Consider the following 15,486-nt stretch of genomic DNA (forward strand, 5'->3'; position numbering starts at 1 on the left):
GACACCTCGTGGCCAGGGCCGGGCGACCCAATTGTCTTCACCCTTCCCAGTGTGGTGAATTTTCTAGCTCTTTTTTTGTGTGTGAAATTATTTTTTTAACCATTTGACTTGAATTTGATTTAAGTAGATGTGTATTCTTTGTGATATGAACACATGTGAAATAGTGATGGGTCGTTCGCGAACGAAATGGCTCTTAGAGCCGGCTCTTTGACGTGAACGACGCGAGCCGGCTCCTTATCGCGAGCCGTCACGTGGTTTTTGTTTTTTTTTTCCTTTCTCTCAGCCTCTCTCTCGCACTTTTTTTCCGCTTCACTCTGCACGCGAGCCTTGTGCTTTACGCTGGGCAGAGGGGGGAGGGGCGGTAGTTACACTCAGTAGCACAGGAACAGAGCCAGAGAGAGAGAAAGAGAGGCAGGGACAACAACATTAGAAAGGTATAGTAATCATCCACAACTATTTTCGGTTGCAGATGATAAAGGATTGAGAAAGTTTATTCATGCAGGTCCACATGACAGAGAATATGCATGTTCTTTTAGTTTTCATATTATAATTTATATTTAATTGTGTTGTGGTTTGCAGTGTTTTGTGTTGTTTTCACTTTAAATTTGTGAAAGGAAAAAGCTGAAAATTTAAATAGTTAAAACTTGAAATGTGAATAGTTGATTTTTGTATTATATGATTTATTTATTACATTTTATGTGGAGTGAATAAATAAAAGTATATTTACGGTGGCCCCTAGAGACAAAGCACATACAAACTTCAAATCACGTACGAACTCTGAAGCATGTACAAACTCCAAAACACGTAAAAACACGTACAAACTCCAAAACACGTAAAAACTCCAAAAACACGTAAAAACACGTACAAACTCCGAAGCACGTAAAAACTCAGAAGCATATAAAAACTCAGAAGCACATAAAACCTCAAAACACGTACAAAAGACAACAGAAGTGCTCCAGGATGCTGGGCGCAGTGTTGAGCCTTTGTTATCTTGTGGCTACACAAGCCAGCAAGTACCAACGACCGGATTTGGTGTGTGGTAATAACAGGTAAATGAACTTTTTTTTAAATTATTTGAATATATATATGAGTGCCTGTGTATAAATACACAAACAATACACACATGCTTTCAATTGTGTCATTTAAGTGATCTAGTAGCTCTGCTTTGGAAGTTCAGTTCATGCTAGAAATGTGTTTTGGAGTTTGTACGTGTTTTGTCTCTAGGGGCCACCGCATATATTTATATATAAACATATATAAATAAAACCACTTGTTTTTACGTTAGTAATTCCTTTTGTGCATAATTTTATATTATTGTTAATAATAAATTAATTAAAGCAACAAAACAACCTGAAGAGCCGGTTCGGAGCCGAAAGAGCCGGCTCTTTTTAGTGAGCCGAACCGAAAGAGCCGGATCTCTAAAAAGAGCCGGAAATCCCATCACTAGAGAGCAGGAAAAAGCAAAAAGGAAACGCCAGTGCACGTCTCCCCGCCCCCCAAGCGAGGCACTGAAACAGCCGGCCAGAGAGGGCTTGAAAAAAAAGGACATTTATCATTTCTTCTTCAGACACCTTTTTTCCCCCATTGTTTTTACAAAGTACACATTAAGCTTCTTCTGCAATGACACACTAATTACACATGCAAACCTACCTATTTCTTTCTTCATTGGAAACAATTCTGTAAAGTGGTTTCAATAAAACAGAAAAGAAAAGTATGTTTTGTTTTCAGGTTTTTTTATTCAAGATCTGTTCACATGTACTTAGCAAGCGTGAGTACACAGCGTGAGGAAGGCGAAAAGCAAGGCAAGCGTATGAAGGTAATATTGAAGTAGGCTTAGTTTTGAAGTGGTGAAAGGCAAAGGCATGAGTGTAAGGTAATAAAGGGTAATAAGAGAGATGTAGAGCGGGCGGAGGACTTGGCTGGAGCAGGAAAAGGCAAAAAGGAAACGCGAGTGCGCTTCCCCGCCCCCCGCGCAGGGCCGTGGCGGTGAGTTCGTGGGGGGTTCGAACTGGCGGAGTTCTATAGCAGGGTGCTCCGCCACATGTCATGCGCCAAACGGCCGGCCGAGTGAATGCTTAAAAAAAAGCACATTTATCATTTCTTCTTCAGACACCTTTTTTTCCCCATTGTTTTTACAAACTACACATTAAGCTTCTTCTGCAATGACACACTAATTAAACATGCAAACCTACCTATTTCTTTCTTCATTGGAAACAATTACACTTTATGGAAAGTGCTTTCAATAAAACACAAAACAAAAGTACCTTTTCTTTTACTTTTTTTATTCAACATCTCTTCACATGTACTTAGCAAGAGTGAGTACATACAGCCCTGGTTTGACAACCACACTGGGGCACATATTCACCAAAAAAACACACCTTGACAATCTTATCAAGCAGTGCTGTCTTCATCCTCACATGATATGAGTAATCGGATTGGCATTGTAGAAAAATGACACGCGAAGCTGTCAAACACTCTATTTAAAAACTATTAAAATAAGATATTTCTGCTGATGAATACACTGAGCTGGGTTATAGTGCTGTGGCTTATGTTGAAATCTGCTGTGCTGTAGGGGAACAGGCTGTGTTGTCTTGTTGTGTGCATGTTTGAGTTGTGTTTCTTTTGAGATGGTATATTTTTTTCTTAACAGAAACAGACTGTGTCCAGGGTGAGAAGGGTCAGCTGTGATCTGAGCTGCACGCCCCAGTGTCCTGGAGGTGTACAGGTCCTGCAGAGATGGGAGTTTGCAGCCAATCACCTTCTCAGCAGAGCGCACAACGGTTGCCCGGGGCGGCATCGTGGTGGGGGGCGGCATCACGGGCATCGGCGAAAAAAAAAAAAATTGCTCGTACTCATGCTGCCCCGACATCAGCCGGCGCATATTGGGAATGGTACAGGCACCGATCGGTTTTCTATCGCCCATTTGCTGGGAGTAAGGGCGCCCTCCGTTTGCGAGGTGCGCCTGCTGCTTCGTAAAATAAACACTGAAGCAGTTTCACAAAACTTAGCGAGCAGTTTGCTGACTGTAGCATGGGAGATGGGTGGTCTCGTAGGGTGTCTTGCATTGAAATCTGCTGCAATGACCCGGTTACTGCGTTCACCAGATATCAACACAATTTCGATCCGCTCCTAACATGTTAACCTCTTCGACATATCAATGGCTGTGAACAAAGAGAAACTTGTAAATAACTCATGAAAGGATAACCAAGCACACCATTGGGCAGAGAGAGTGTTCGCCCGTGGCGCCAAACAGGCTAGGACCGCCACTGTCCCTGATAGTGGCTCCAGCGTACCACACGGTGATGGAGTTGAGGATGGACTCGATGATTGCAGTGTAGAATTGCATCATCGCCCGTGTTGGCAGGTTGAATTTCTTCAGCTCCCTCAGGAAGTACATCCTCTGCTATGGCATCATGGCCTTGGACTCATTTTTACAACTTTTTAATAGGAAAAAAAGATTAATTTTAATTAAAAAATGTTTTGACATTTGTGAAAATGGAATTTTTCCTGTATTCATTTTTTTACATTTGTTTTGGTTTTTATTGCCTTTTGAGTCAAAAGTCTCCAGAGGCAGATGCTTGGTTTCCTGGTATTTCAAGACATTAATGCAATGGAAAGGGATTTAAAAAAAGAAAGAAAGAAAGGAAACAGTGGAAAGTGAATCTCACATGAAGCGGAGGAGCTCAGAGTTCTCTCACTAGTCTAAATATCTTCAGAAGTGAGTGCAGATAGTAGTGGGAACATTTACTCAAGTACTTAAAATACATAAAGTCTGTGTTTCAGGTAGGTGTTTCCATGTTATACTAGATTCTGCTATTGTCATGGTTGGCTGTGTGGCAGGCGAGCAGAAGCGGTGGACGCAAAAATGCAGGACTCTTGGAGACGGGAATAAACTGAAAACGCAGCTTTATTGCTGGAAGAATGACTGACAAAATAAAACTTACAAAAGGAAAACAAGACTCTAAAGCGAGGTGCTGGAGGACTGGACATTACAAACACACAGCAGGTTGAAGGTACGACGCGACAGGGAGCCCAGGAAAACACAGGGCTTAAATACACAGGGGAGTAATTAGGGAATGGGCGGGAGGGAGGGAGACACAGCTGGGAGAAATCAGGCTAACGAGACAGGGGAGAGGTAAAACTGAACACACTGACATAAGACATGAACTTTCAAAGTAAAACAGGAAATAAGAAACAAATCACAAAACCGCAAACATATCCACAGTCATCCAGGACACACATACACACACATATACATATATATACACTCTGCACAGTTATGTGTTAAAAATACAGTAGATCAGGTCCATCAGTCAGAAACGGAGCCTGGAGACGTCTGAGACAAAGCTTTTGTAGCTCTTTGTCGACGTTCCTCATAATATTTCTAAAAAAAGGGAAAAGTGAGAAAACAAACATCGTTAGGCCAACAGTGTGATTTTGTGTGCTGAATCGTGTATATGTATGTGCGTGCGTACCTGCAGGTTGTCGTAGTGTTTCTGGCTGCAGCAGTGGAGTTCCTTGGCGGTCTTCTCATTCAGGCAGAAAACAGAGCAGATGTTACAGAAAAATCCTGATTTAGGGACCACAAACTCCTGACCTGCAGAGAAGCAGAAACAGGAAGATTAGACAAGTATTAACAACACATTTGAATTTAGAGTGTGTGTGTCTGACCGATGGGGCTGTTAGGGTTGAACTGAGGCAGTCTGAAATCTGCTACAACACACGGAGACTGAGAGCGAGATCGCTTTGCCTCAGCTCCGACAAGCTCCCTCCTGCGTTTAGCCACAACTGAAAATGAAAAGAGCGACACGTTAATCATCAACGAATCTGCTACAGGAGCCACTGGGTTTATAACATATTTAAACATTCAATTATAACTCAATAATAATTGAACAAATGATTTCGATTTACTTGAAAAGCTGAAACGTTCATCGGCCACTTTATTAGGTACACCTGTTTGACTGCTCATTAATGCGACTCTCTAATCAGCCAATCACATGGCAGCAACTTAGTGATTTAGGTATGTAGACATGGTCAGGTGACCTGCTGAAATTCAAACTGAGCATCAGAATGAAGAAGAAAAATAATTTAAGTCACTTAAACGTGGCATGTTTGCTGAGCTTAGCATTTCAAAAACTGCTGATGTGCTGGGATTTTCCCACAGAAGCATCTCTAGGGTTTACATAAAACCGTCTGAAACAGAAAATATCCAGTGAGTGGCAGTTCCCTGGAGGAAATGCATTTTTGAGTTTAGAGGAGAATGAAATAACTGCTTCACGCTGACCGGAAGGCCAGAGCAAGCCAAACAACCACTTATTACAATGCACAAGAGCATCTCTGAACGCACAGCACATCCAAGACTGAAGCAGATGAGCTACAGCAGCAGAAGACCACACTGGGTTCGACTTCTCTAAGCTAAGAACGCAAAACTGAGGGTACAATTCACACAGGCTCAGCAACGCTGTAAAATAAAAACGCTGCCTGGTCTGTTGAATCTCAGTTTCTGCTGTGACATTAGGATGGTAGGGTCAGAAATCTTGGATCCATCCTGCCTTGTATCAAAATCTCAGGCTGGTGATGGTGTGGGACATAGTCATCGCACCAACGGAGCATTTCTTAAACACCACATATATAAAATATATTACTACCACCAGGCTGAATGTCTGTAGCACAGTGAGGAGCACAAATATGAGATCAGAGCCACAAAATATCACAACTTGTCTTTTTATATTCACTTTACTGTGTTTTGGCTGTCAGAGCGGTGTATTTTGCTGATTTAAAGCAGCTCTTTGTACCTTTAATGTCGGCCATGCTCCATCCATCATTCTCCTCTCCCTCCTGTGTCTCGTCATCAGGACACTTGGGCTCTGGCTGCTGTCCAGCAGGGGCGGCTGCAGCATCGGGCTGGGTCCCTGCTTCCTCCTCGGTCCTCTGGCTCTCCGCCTGGCAGTCACCTTTGGTCACTGCATCAGTCGATTCTGCGGTCTTCTTGGTTTTCATTTTGAGGTTGTCACCAGAGTCTTGCAGACGCTGTTTCAGGCTCTTCAAACTGAATTTGAAAGCAAAGATGCCAGTAGGTTACCACGAAAAGAGGTTTGTTGTCACAAAATGTTCATGTGAAATAAGAAATTCCATTTCAAATTCCTAATCTAGAGTTGCTTATATCTAAATCACATGCTGCTCTTTTTGCATCTTTGGGAACTGTTTACTACAGACGACCTTGAGGAGCGTATGGTATATTTGACTCTGCCACTAAAGCTGAAAAAGAAAGATACTCACGACTCAATACGTCCAGCTTTACTGCTATGAAGAGGAGAGAAAGAAGCACAAGGTCAGACAGACATGAAGACACTTTAAAGAAAATGAAGAAACACAGTGTAAAATAAATTTCCTCTTTTTCTCACTTCTGATCGTGGGACACACTTACCAAGCAGATAAATAGTCCTTGGTGACTTTGCTCTCCATCACCTGTGTTAATCCACCAGGTTCGGCCATCTCAATGCATATCTGAGAGAACAGAACGGATATTTGAGCAACACAGTGGTACTCAATGGGTGTGCTACAGGCACGATTTGTATTGTACAGGGCGATAAAGAATTTGTCCTGGCGAGTTTCTTTACTGCCCTGTACGATAGTACAAGGCAAAGAAAAAAAAATCTTGGAGTTTTAAACTTGCAAATGGGAAATAAGTGCAAACATATTTCTATACTTTTGCAAAGTTTTGATTGAACAATAAAACCACTGAGCAAGAAACACTAAAAGAATAACTTAGCGCTGCCTCAAACTGCAGGGATCTCCCCTGCTCGATGGGCCAGGACAAAAGGCTGAACAGGTCATAAGATTACTACTTGGTTGAGAACTTGGTGCATTTCAGGCAGTCCTTCTTCACCAGTGTTTGCAAAGGCATGTGTAATTCAGATTGCCTGCCGCAGGGACTGTCTGTACATGGAATATTTAAACTTGCTCAACTCGTGTTAAAAAACCACAAAGTCTCCTTCAGACTCATTTAAAATGTTTCTCAATATGAAAAGAACAGCAGACACCATGACAAGCCTTGCAGCCTTCTGTAAAACATAAAACAGTTGCACGTGTTTATGAAATCGTACCCTGTTGGCAAGCGGCAAGAATCTGACAAAAGCAGCGATGGACGCCACCACTTCCATGATCATCATGACAAGGTCCACATTCACCTCGGAGACCTCCACACTCAGCAGCCGGTCCTCCAGAGACTCCGACTCTGGAACATGCTGAAAAACAACCAGCGTTAAGATCAGGGAGACCCGAGCCTGCTGCTTTTTTTTTTTTTTTTTCTTTCTCTCAGCCTCTCTCTCGCACTTTTTTCCCGCTTCACTCTGCACGCGGGCCTTGTGCTTTACGCTGGGCAGAGGGGGGAGGGGCGGTAGTTACACTCAGTAGCACAGGAACAGAGCCAGAGAGAGAGAAAGAGAGGCAGGGACAACAACATTAGAAAGGTATAGTAATCATCCACAACTATTTTCGGTTGCAGATGATAAAGGATTGAGAAAGTTTATTCATGCAGGTCCATATGACAGAGAATATGCATGTTCTTTTAGTTTTCATATTATAATTTATATTTAATTGTGTTGTGGTTTGCAGTGTTTTGTGTTGTTTTCACTTTAAATTTGTGAAAGGAAAAAGCTGAAAATTTAAATAGTTAAAACTTGAAATGTGAATAGTTGATTTTTGTATTATATGATTTATTTATTACATTTTATGTGGAGTGAATAAATAAAAGTATATTTACGGTGGCCCCTAGAGACAAAGCACGTAAAAACTTCAAATCACGTACGAACTCTGAAGCATGTACAAACTCCAAAACACGTAAAAACACGTACAAACTCCAAAACACGTAAAAACTCCAAAACATGTAAAAACACGTACAAACTCCGAAGCACGTAAAAACTCAGAAGCATATAAAAACTCAGAAGCACATAAAAACTCAAAACACGTACAAAAGACAACAGAAGTGCTCCAGGATGCTGGGCGCAGTGTTGAGCCTTTGTTATCTTGTGGCTACACAAGCCAGCAAGTACCAACGACCGGATTTGGTGTGTGGTAATAACAGGTAAATGAACTTTTTTTTAAAATTATTTGAATATATATATGAGTGCCTGTGTATAAATACACAAACAATACACACATGCTTTCAATTGTGTCATTTAAGTGATCTAGTAGCTCTGCTTTGGAAGTTCAGTTCATGCTAGAAATGTGTTTTGGAGTTTGTACGTGTTTTGTCTCTAGGGGCCACCGCATATATTTATATATAAACATATATAAATAAAACCACTTGTTTTTACGTTAGTAATTCCTTTTGTGCATAATTTTATATTATTGTTAATAATAAATTAATTAAAGCAACAAAACAACCTGAAGAGCCGGTTCGGAGCCGAACCGAAAGAGCCGGATCTCTAAAAAGAGCCGGAAATCCCATCACTAGAACAAATACAGACGAAGTAACAATAAATAGTTGATTTGAAATTCATGCATATTTTTAGTTTTTCCATTTCTTATTCAGATATTTATCAATGAGTGACTTATATGTATGTATATATTGTATATATTGTGCTATTCCTTACTTCTTGTATCTGTCTGTGTTACTGTTTGTACTGTAACCAATATATTTCCCCCAGGGATCAATAAAGTACTCTGAGTATTCTCATTCTAGTAATATTAGCCCAGAGAAGGATGATGCTGTGCTCACTCCTTAGAGGAGAAATCTGTTTTGATTGGGATCTGAATAGTTTGAGTGAAACAGGAGCATGCCCCCGATTTAACAGCCCCCGATTGCTCCATTTTCATACCTCACTTGTACCAGGAAGCATGTCTTGTAAAACAATGTGGATTCTGAGCGTCCACTCTCCAACAGTAACTGGATTTTTGAGGTAATCCCTGGCGAAATCGCAGCACGCATCCCAGCTGTTAAAAAACACAAAGGCCTGGAGGGGAAAAATGATGCAGAGGAAACATTCAATATCAATCATTAAATTGAATTCAATTTGCAAATGCAAATTTCTCTGTATCAGCCTGCTGGGTCTACTCCTCACCCTCCTCTGCAGTGATAAAACGATTATTTTGTAGTACAGAGTCTGAACAGTCTGATCAGGGACGTAACGCCACACCAGCTTGGTGACATTCTCCTGTCTGTAGTTTCCTTCTGGCAAACCGGTCAACATGATGGTGGAGAACGTAGAACCTTGAGATTGGGCTTTCTGCAAGACACAAGGTTCAAGAACCAAAGTTTATTCGAAGAGAAACTTTGCGGTACTTTTTAAAAAATATATTATTATTACTGAGCACATAGAGAAGACAAAATGAAACCAAGTTTAGCAGAAAAAAAGAAATGTGGTTTTTGAGGTGAGTATTTGGAAAAATGGACACCTCTTGGTATTTACTCAAGGATTCCTGTTTAACACATGAAACCTGGGTTTATAAGATGCACTCACCTCAATGTCATCAGGTTCACTGACAGTTAAATACTCTAGAAGTGTAAAACAGACACAGTTAGTAACAGTCAACACTTTATATCTGGAGGTTAATTTTAGTTTCCAGCTGTTTCTCTCACCTGGGATTGTGAACCAAGGAGAGACAGTGGGGAACACAAAGGGACTAGTTGTCATTGTGATCCAATATGGTGAAGTGCTGCGTTGTGGGATGGTAATATCTTCTGTTGGGACAGTTGCACCATCAACAGCAACCTCGCTGTCTGGCAAAGCTTTGTCTGGCAATCTTGGTGCTGCACAAGCAAAAATAAGTTTTGTTAAAAGTTTTGTGGGGGAAAGAAAAGGAAAAACGAGTGGTGCAAAACAGGTTTTTAATGTTTACAATGATCCAGTAATATCAATGTTTTGACTTTTATTTGAACTTTAAGCACCTTTACAGATACCCAAGGTATCATAGACATCAGAAAAACAACGATTAGTGGGTTAGATCAAATGCCAGACTGAAAAAGTGCAGTTTAAGTAATGGCTCTGGCTCATGTGTCTGGGGCAGAGACAAGCACAAACAGAAAGCGAAAGAAAGGTCTTACCAGATGACCTTCCATTAACTTAACCCATCTTTTTGTTTCCGTTTAAATCATATTTGTTTAAAATCCCATTTAAAAAACACTTACGCAGTGAGGTACATCCACACTGTGGTATTTTCAGCCTTGACAATTTGTGGCCGGTGGGCCGTTTTAGAAGGCTGTACCAAACGCCAAGGCGATCAGCATCACGAAGAGACTGAAATTCGATAAACACCTGAAACACAAGAAAGAAAATGTATTCTGAACATTTTACCTTCACATTGTAAATGTTAGAAAACAAGTGCTAAGCACACGTGGAAAGAGTGAACTAAGTACAGCTTTATTGTGGAGTTCACTGGATTCAAGAGTCAGAAATCCTGGCTCAATGATGCACTGGAGCCATGCTCAACATGACCCACTAATGCACTAATGCTGTAATGTGATAAATACTAGTGCGCATGAGCATATGAAGAATTGCTCAGCGAGCAGCTTATCGGCAGTCTCTCTTTACTATCGCTATAGTTTTGCAGTTGTGCTTTCCTCAAGATAAGTAGCATCCAAATCTAGACACATTATCTCTTTTGAAGGATGGATTTATGAAGGTTGGTGCACGTCCTTTAGTTTGGTGTGCAAGCGGTTAATCTGTCAATTTTTCTGTATGGTTAAGATTACACTTACACAAGCACATATCTCACACAGCCTTTCACAGACTTCTAACACATGCACTTGTTGGCATTTATGAGTGTGTTTATACCTTGTTGAGAAGAGGCAGGTAGTTTCTTACACAATCCATTTTTTTCAAAGCTTCTCTGAGATGCCGGGACTCGCCTGGCGAGATGTTCCTGATGTAGATTAATCGTGCTCCATTGTCAGTCACTTGCTGCTTCGAGAAAACCGGGTTAACGTGAAAAAACAACAACCCCACAAACAGTATGACATTCCAAACATTCTTATACTACAGCTCCAAGATCAAGGCCATAAGTTTGCACTTATATTCACACAGCAGGTATGCACCCTGGCAGCTATCTTCATTTTCCAAACAATTTATAATTGCAGCTCTCGCTGTTTTTGATAACACTGGTTGAAAAAGTATTTAAACTAATGTACACACAGTGCCGTGGAAAACGCATTTGGCTCGTTCCCAATTTCCTAATTTTTTGCACAAGTTTCAAATCGTTAAACAAATGTTTAAAAAAAATACAAAATGCATTTTTAAATGAGGATTTAATCTATTCCAGGAAAAGAGTTCTCCAAACCTTTCCTAGCCCTGTGTGAATATCTGAAAAAACGGGTATGTCCCCATTTTTCAAGGTGTTTTGACTTGGATGTGAGTGCTTCCAGTTATGACTTTATACTCTGACCAATAAATCTAAAGGTATTCGAGTGCAGTCTTTGTTTCTGAGATATGTGCGTTACTTACATAGCATAGCCGTTTCATCAGAGACTTATAAAACTCAAGCTGAAAGAAAAAAAACAGTTCAAAATCATTACATCACTTCGGATTCGGTTCGATTTATTTCAGCTTAAAGGTATTTTTTTCTACAAAAAGAAATACTTTTTACATTTATAATCACACTTTAAATAAACAAGCAGAAACAAATATTTTCAAATAATTGTAATAACATCTGTCACAACAGTAGATTGCATTATCTACACACAGTGCTTACCGGCGTCATTAAAATGTTGCCCTTCTCAACCTGCAGTCGAAGTTTAGAACCACTGAGAATAAAATCGTGATTTTCTGATGCTAGCACGATGTTTTTAGCTGCCACTGCTGTCGGCATGAGGGCAAAAGCCTGAAGGAAAAACAAACAACCAAACACTGATTTTTACTGAATAACCATGAAGACAGGCACTCACAAAATATGCATTAACTAACTAAATGTTAGTTAGGTCGTCTTAGAAAAGAGATTTAGAGCGCCATTAAAATGAAGGTCATAACCCAGCCCAATGCAAACTGGTGCTTACCATGCGTGCCTGTGGTATAACGTAGATCGTGTCGTCGTAATACTCAAATCGGTGTCGAGTGAGCAGACCGGCGATGTCCTCCTCTGCGTAACAGCCATCGTGATACTCTGGCAGGTTGCTTATTAACAGCACCTTGTAATCAAGCGAAACAAGCTGTGCAAACGAAAAGAATTTCAGGATCAGTTCACAATTGCAATGGAAGAAATTCCAGACAGAAATCTGAAAAATGCAAACATTAACTTATAAACCTCACTTTGAGCACTGTCTACAACTATGAACACAATCAGGTACCTATTACAAAATGTTTCTGATGCTAATTTTCCTTTACTTCTTTTTTTCTTTCTTTGTTACACGTAGTGCAGCTCTACCTTGACTCACTGACAAAAAAGGCAGTAAGAGTCAGCTATGAAAGTACTTTTCATTTAAGGTGGATCCATAAACAGTGATAACTGATTCCCAAAAGGCAATGTGTAAACAGCACTATTGCACATGTCAAACTTGGGAAGGAAAAACCTTTTTAAGCACTCAAAACCACCATGTCCTGGTTGACTGTGCATATAATTTGAACATGTTAAACTAGCTTTTCAATAAAGGAGTTTTAGTATGTGTTAGTACATGAGATAATTGTTTTATTACAATACTAAATTGGTAACCAAGAATGGTGCAATTCTATTGGTGTCTATACTGACTACAAAATCTCTGGTATTGCGACATCCCTAGTGAATTTTTAACATTTTTCTACATTTACACCTACTTGAGCGTCACCTGACAATGAGATATAACCCAACTACAAACTTGTAAAACAAACTGAACTATTTCAGATCAAAACTTAACCACTTTGATAAAGCATGTTTTTCTTACAGGTATAATTGAAGTGTTTTTTTAATGTTACCTTTGAATTGGGAAGTTTGACTGTCTTGAGACAACCTGTGAAGTGCAGAGCAAAAGAAAAACCAAAAAATAATTATGAAATAGAAAATATCTTCACATTGAGAAATCTTTCATACAGATCTTTGGGGATTTCTTACGGATTCTTTCTGGACGCAGTTGCTCTTGTATCCGCTCCCAAAATGTTGGGTGGGTAACAGCGACCGGCTGATCCTTTGAGATCTTCTCTGCAGTCACAGAGTCTTGGAATAAAGGAAATGTAGTTAAGTTCAATAGTGGTAGTTTAGATAGGATGCAAATTACCCAGCTGATCTAAATACAAATCTGCGTGGTTGAGGCCGTTTCTGCTTTGGAAGCCAAGACTTTTGGCTCACCGTCAACTGCAGCACCTTTAATTGGTTCAACAGCCTCCGTAGCCTTGGCTGTATTTTTAGGTGCCACCGCAGCTTCCTTACAAACACACACACAACGAACATACATTAGTTTGTATTACTACCAAAACTGTTAAGTTACTACATTCACACTAAGAATCATACATGAGCACTTGTCATGAGCTTACAAGTATTTACAGACAAGTTGGAGTCTTCCATGCAAACCACAAGCAACTGTGGCAACTTGCAAGCAACCAGTGCGATTCCAAGGATGTTTTCAGTGCAATGTGTATATATAGATTTAAAAAATGCATAATGCAACACAGCAAAATAAAAACAAAGTACAGTGTGTATGCTTTCATAGCATTAGACTTGAGCGGAAGCTTCCTGACATGGGGATGACTATATAAAAGCTCAGTATAATCCAAAGTAACTATGAATTTGAGGGGTGCGAGACTGTAGAAGAAATGTAAGGATAACCAACTGACTTTAAACCGCATAATGAATGCAGGACTACAACCGTGAACGGACAGTATATTTATAGAGAATTGTAGCTACGGTGCATAAATATCTATCTTAGATTGCAGAAGCAAACCAGGAGACAAACAGGAGAGGAACTTTCTCTCGATTCACAAGTAGGTCAATGAACTCATCCATCTATAACAGTGACAGGGGCGGATCTAGAAGGGTGGCATGGGGTGGCAAGTGCCACCCTAAAATGATCCCTTGCCACCCCAAGTGCCACCCCAGTTTTGCATATGACAGTGTTGTTTATTAAAATAAGACAGCATTAACAGTTTGAACGTAGTTACAGTCAACAGTGAATATAAATGCTAAAACTGAAAATATTGCATAGTGTTCCCCCCTCCACCATTAACAAATGGTTCAGCCCATAGCAGGACCGGCTTTTTTCTTGTTTTCAGTAGCAAGCGATGCTTATGATTGTGCCAGAGCACATTCTGAACAACACCATGGGAATTTCGCTTTTTACACAGGTGGGTGGATGTTACACTCTGGAAATGGAAGGAAGGTGAGTGTTATTAACCCTCTGTGGTCCACGGACACGCTGCACCTCCAAATCACATGACTGATGTAAGCTGACACAGCAACAAGCTGCAGCCACGCTGAGTTTCTATTTCAGCCCACATTGAAAATTCGGACTTCAAAGTTTTTAAATTTTAATTACAGGCCAGTAAATCCAGAGTTATGATAATATATATAAGCCACGCTTTGTTCTAAATACTGTCGTCACGTTTTTGTGTGTGTGTGTTTTAAGCGTTTTGTAAGGACAGCACGAAAACAGTAAAGAAAGAAAAAAAGCCACCACCTTCCTAAATGTACCATGTCGACCAATTAAAAAAACAGTCAACGCGTGGGATTTGATTGTTTAGGAAGAGGGAAACGTTTTAGGAGTGACGGTAACGGCAGCGAGACAGAGCAAGCAAGTGAGAGAGAGAGTTTTTAGATGTGGGAGATTTGTGACGTTTAGTGTGGAGTGTTTACTTAGTGTGTTGTCTTGTGTAGTTCTGTTGTGTAGTCGTTTTGTTTTGTGTGTCAGTGAGGGCACTAATGAATGTCACAAAGGCACATTTGCAATGTAAACACTGTCACTAAGTAGAAAACCAGCGGAGTGATACAGCTGCTGTTATCAGGCCTGCAGGTTTGTCCCTGTGCTGTTCTGTCTTTTGGTGGACAAACTTTTTTTTTACTGGCACACATAGTTTGTGGGGCATCTTAGTGCGACACCTAATTGTTCTCTCATTTTAGTTGTAGTAATATTTTTAAATTCTTATACAAAATGGAAAAAAAAACAAAAAACGGCAGGTGTATCGGCTGCATTTTTAGATAAATAGTTGTATATGTTTACAAAATGTACAATTTATATTTGCATTTCAAGTTATAAAAATATACTGTGGTGTTTTTTTTTTACAGTAAAAACATACTACTAGGATTTTACGTTCTTTGTGTGGTTTCAGATCAGTAATACTAATGCAGTATGTCAGTGAAAAAAACAACTAAATTCAGTTGAGCTGAAAAGAATGACACCAAACAAGGCAAGGGGAACAAAATAAAATGAAACAATCTGAGGGTGAAATACAAACGTAAACTCAAAAGGAGTCAAAAATGGCCGATTGTATTTCAGACCTCAGTGGGTTCATCCAACAAATCATGAAAAATTAGGTTTAAATTGTTGTTCATGACAGTGCAGATTTCTGACATTTTGTGTCATTTAAG

General features: G+C 40.1%; 1 protein-coding gene across 2 annotated transcripts; it reads right to left on the reverse strand.

Moving 5' to 3' along the window:
• Positions 1–3,889: 3,889 nt before the first annotated feature.
• Positions 3,890–13,523, reverse strand: LOC113035145 (uncharacterized). Of its 2 annotated transcripts, XM_080301308.1 has the most exons (18): positions 13,255–13,514; positions 13,021–13,122; positions 12,885–12,919; positions 11,993–12,145; positions 11,692–11,820; positions 10,779–11,483; positions 10,133–10,259; positions 9,584–9,754; positions 9,465–9,499; positions 9,066–9,230; positions 8,823–8,957; positions 7,107–7,247; positions 6,428–6,507; positions 6,280–6,303; positions 5,796–6,049; positions 4,672–4,788; positions 4,476–4,597; positions 3,890–4,384 (listed from the first exon to the last, which is right to left on the reverse strand). In XM_080301308.1, the coding sequence occupies exons 6-18, from the start codon at positions 10,815–10,817 to the stop codon at positions 4,310–4,312; spliced, it is 1,485 nt and encodes a 494-aa protein (XP_080157434.1). In that variant the 5' UTR covers positions 10,818–11,483; positions 11,692–11,820; positions 11,993–12,145; positions 12,885–12,919; positions 13,021–13,122; positions 13,255–13,514; the 3' UTR covers positions 3,890–4,309. The 2 variants fall into 2 exon arrangements, with proteins under 2 accessions (XP_080157434.1, XP_080157435.1); XM_080301309.1 differs by having other exon boundaries at positions 6,280–6,300; positions 13,021–13,523.
• Positions 13,524–15,486: the final 1,963 nt, after the last annotated feature.

Source organism: Astatotilapia calliptera, chromosome 1, assembly GCF_964374335.1.
Source record: "Astatotilapia calliptera chromosome 1, fAstCal68.1, whole genome shotgun sequence".
Taxonomy (NCBI): domain Eukaryota; kingdom Metazoa; phylum Chordata; class Actinopteri; order Cichliformes; family Cichlidae; genus Astatotilapia; species Astatotilapia calliptera.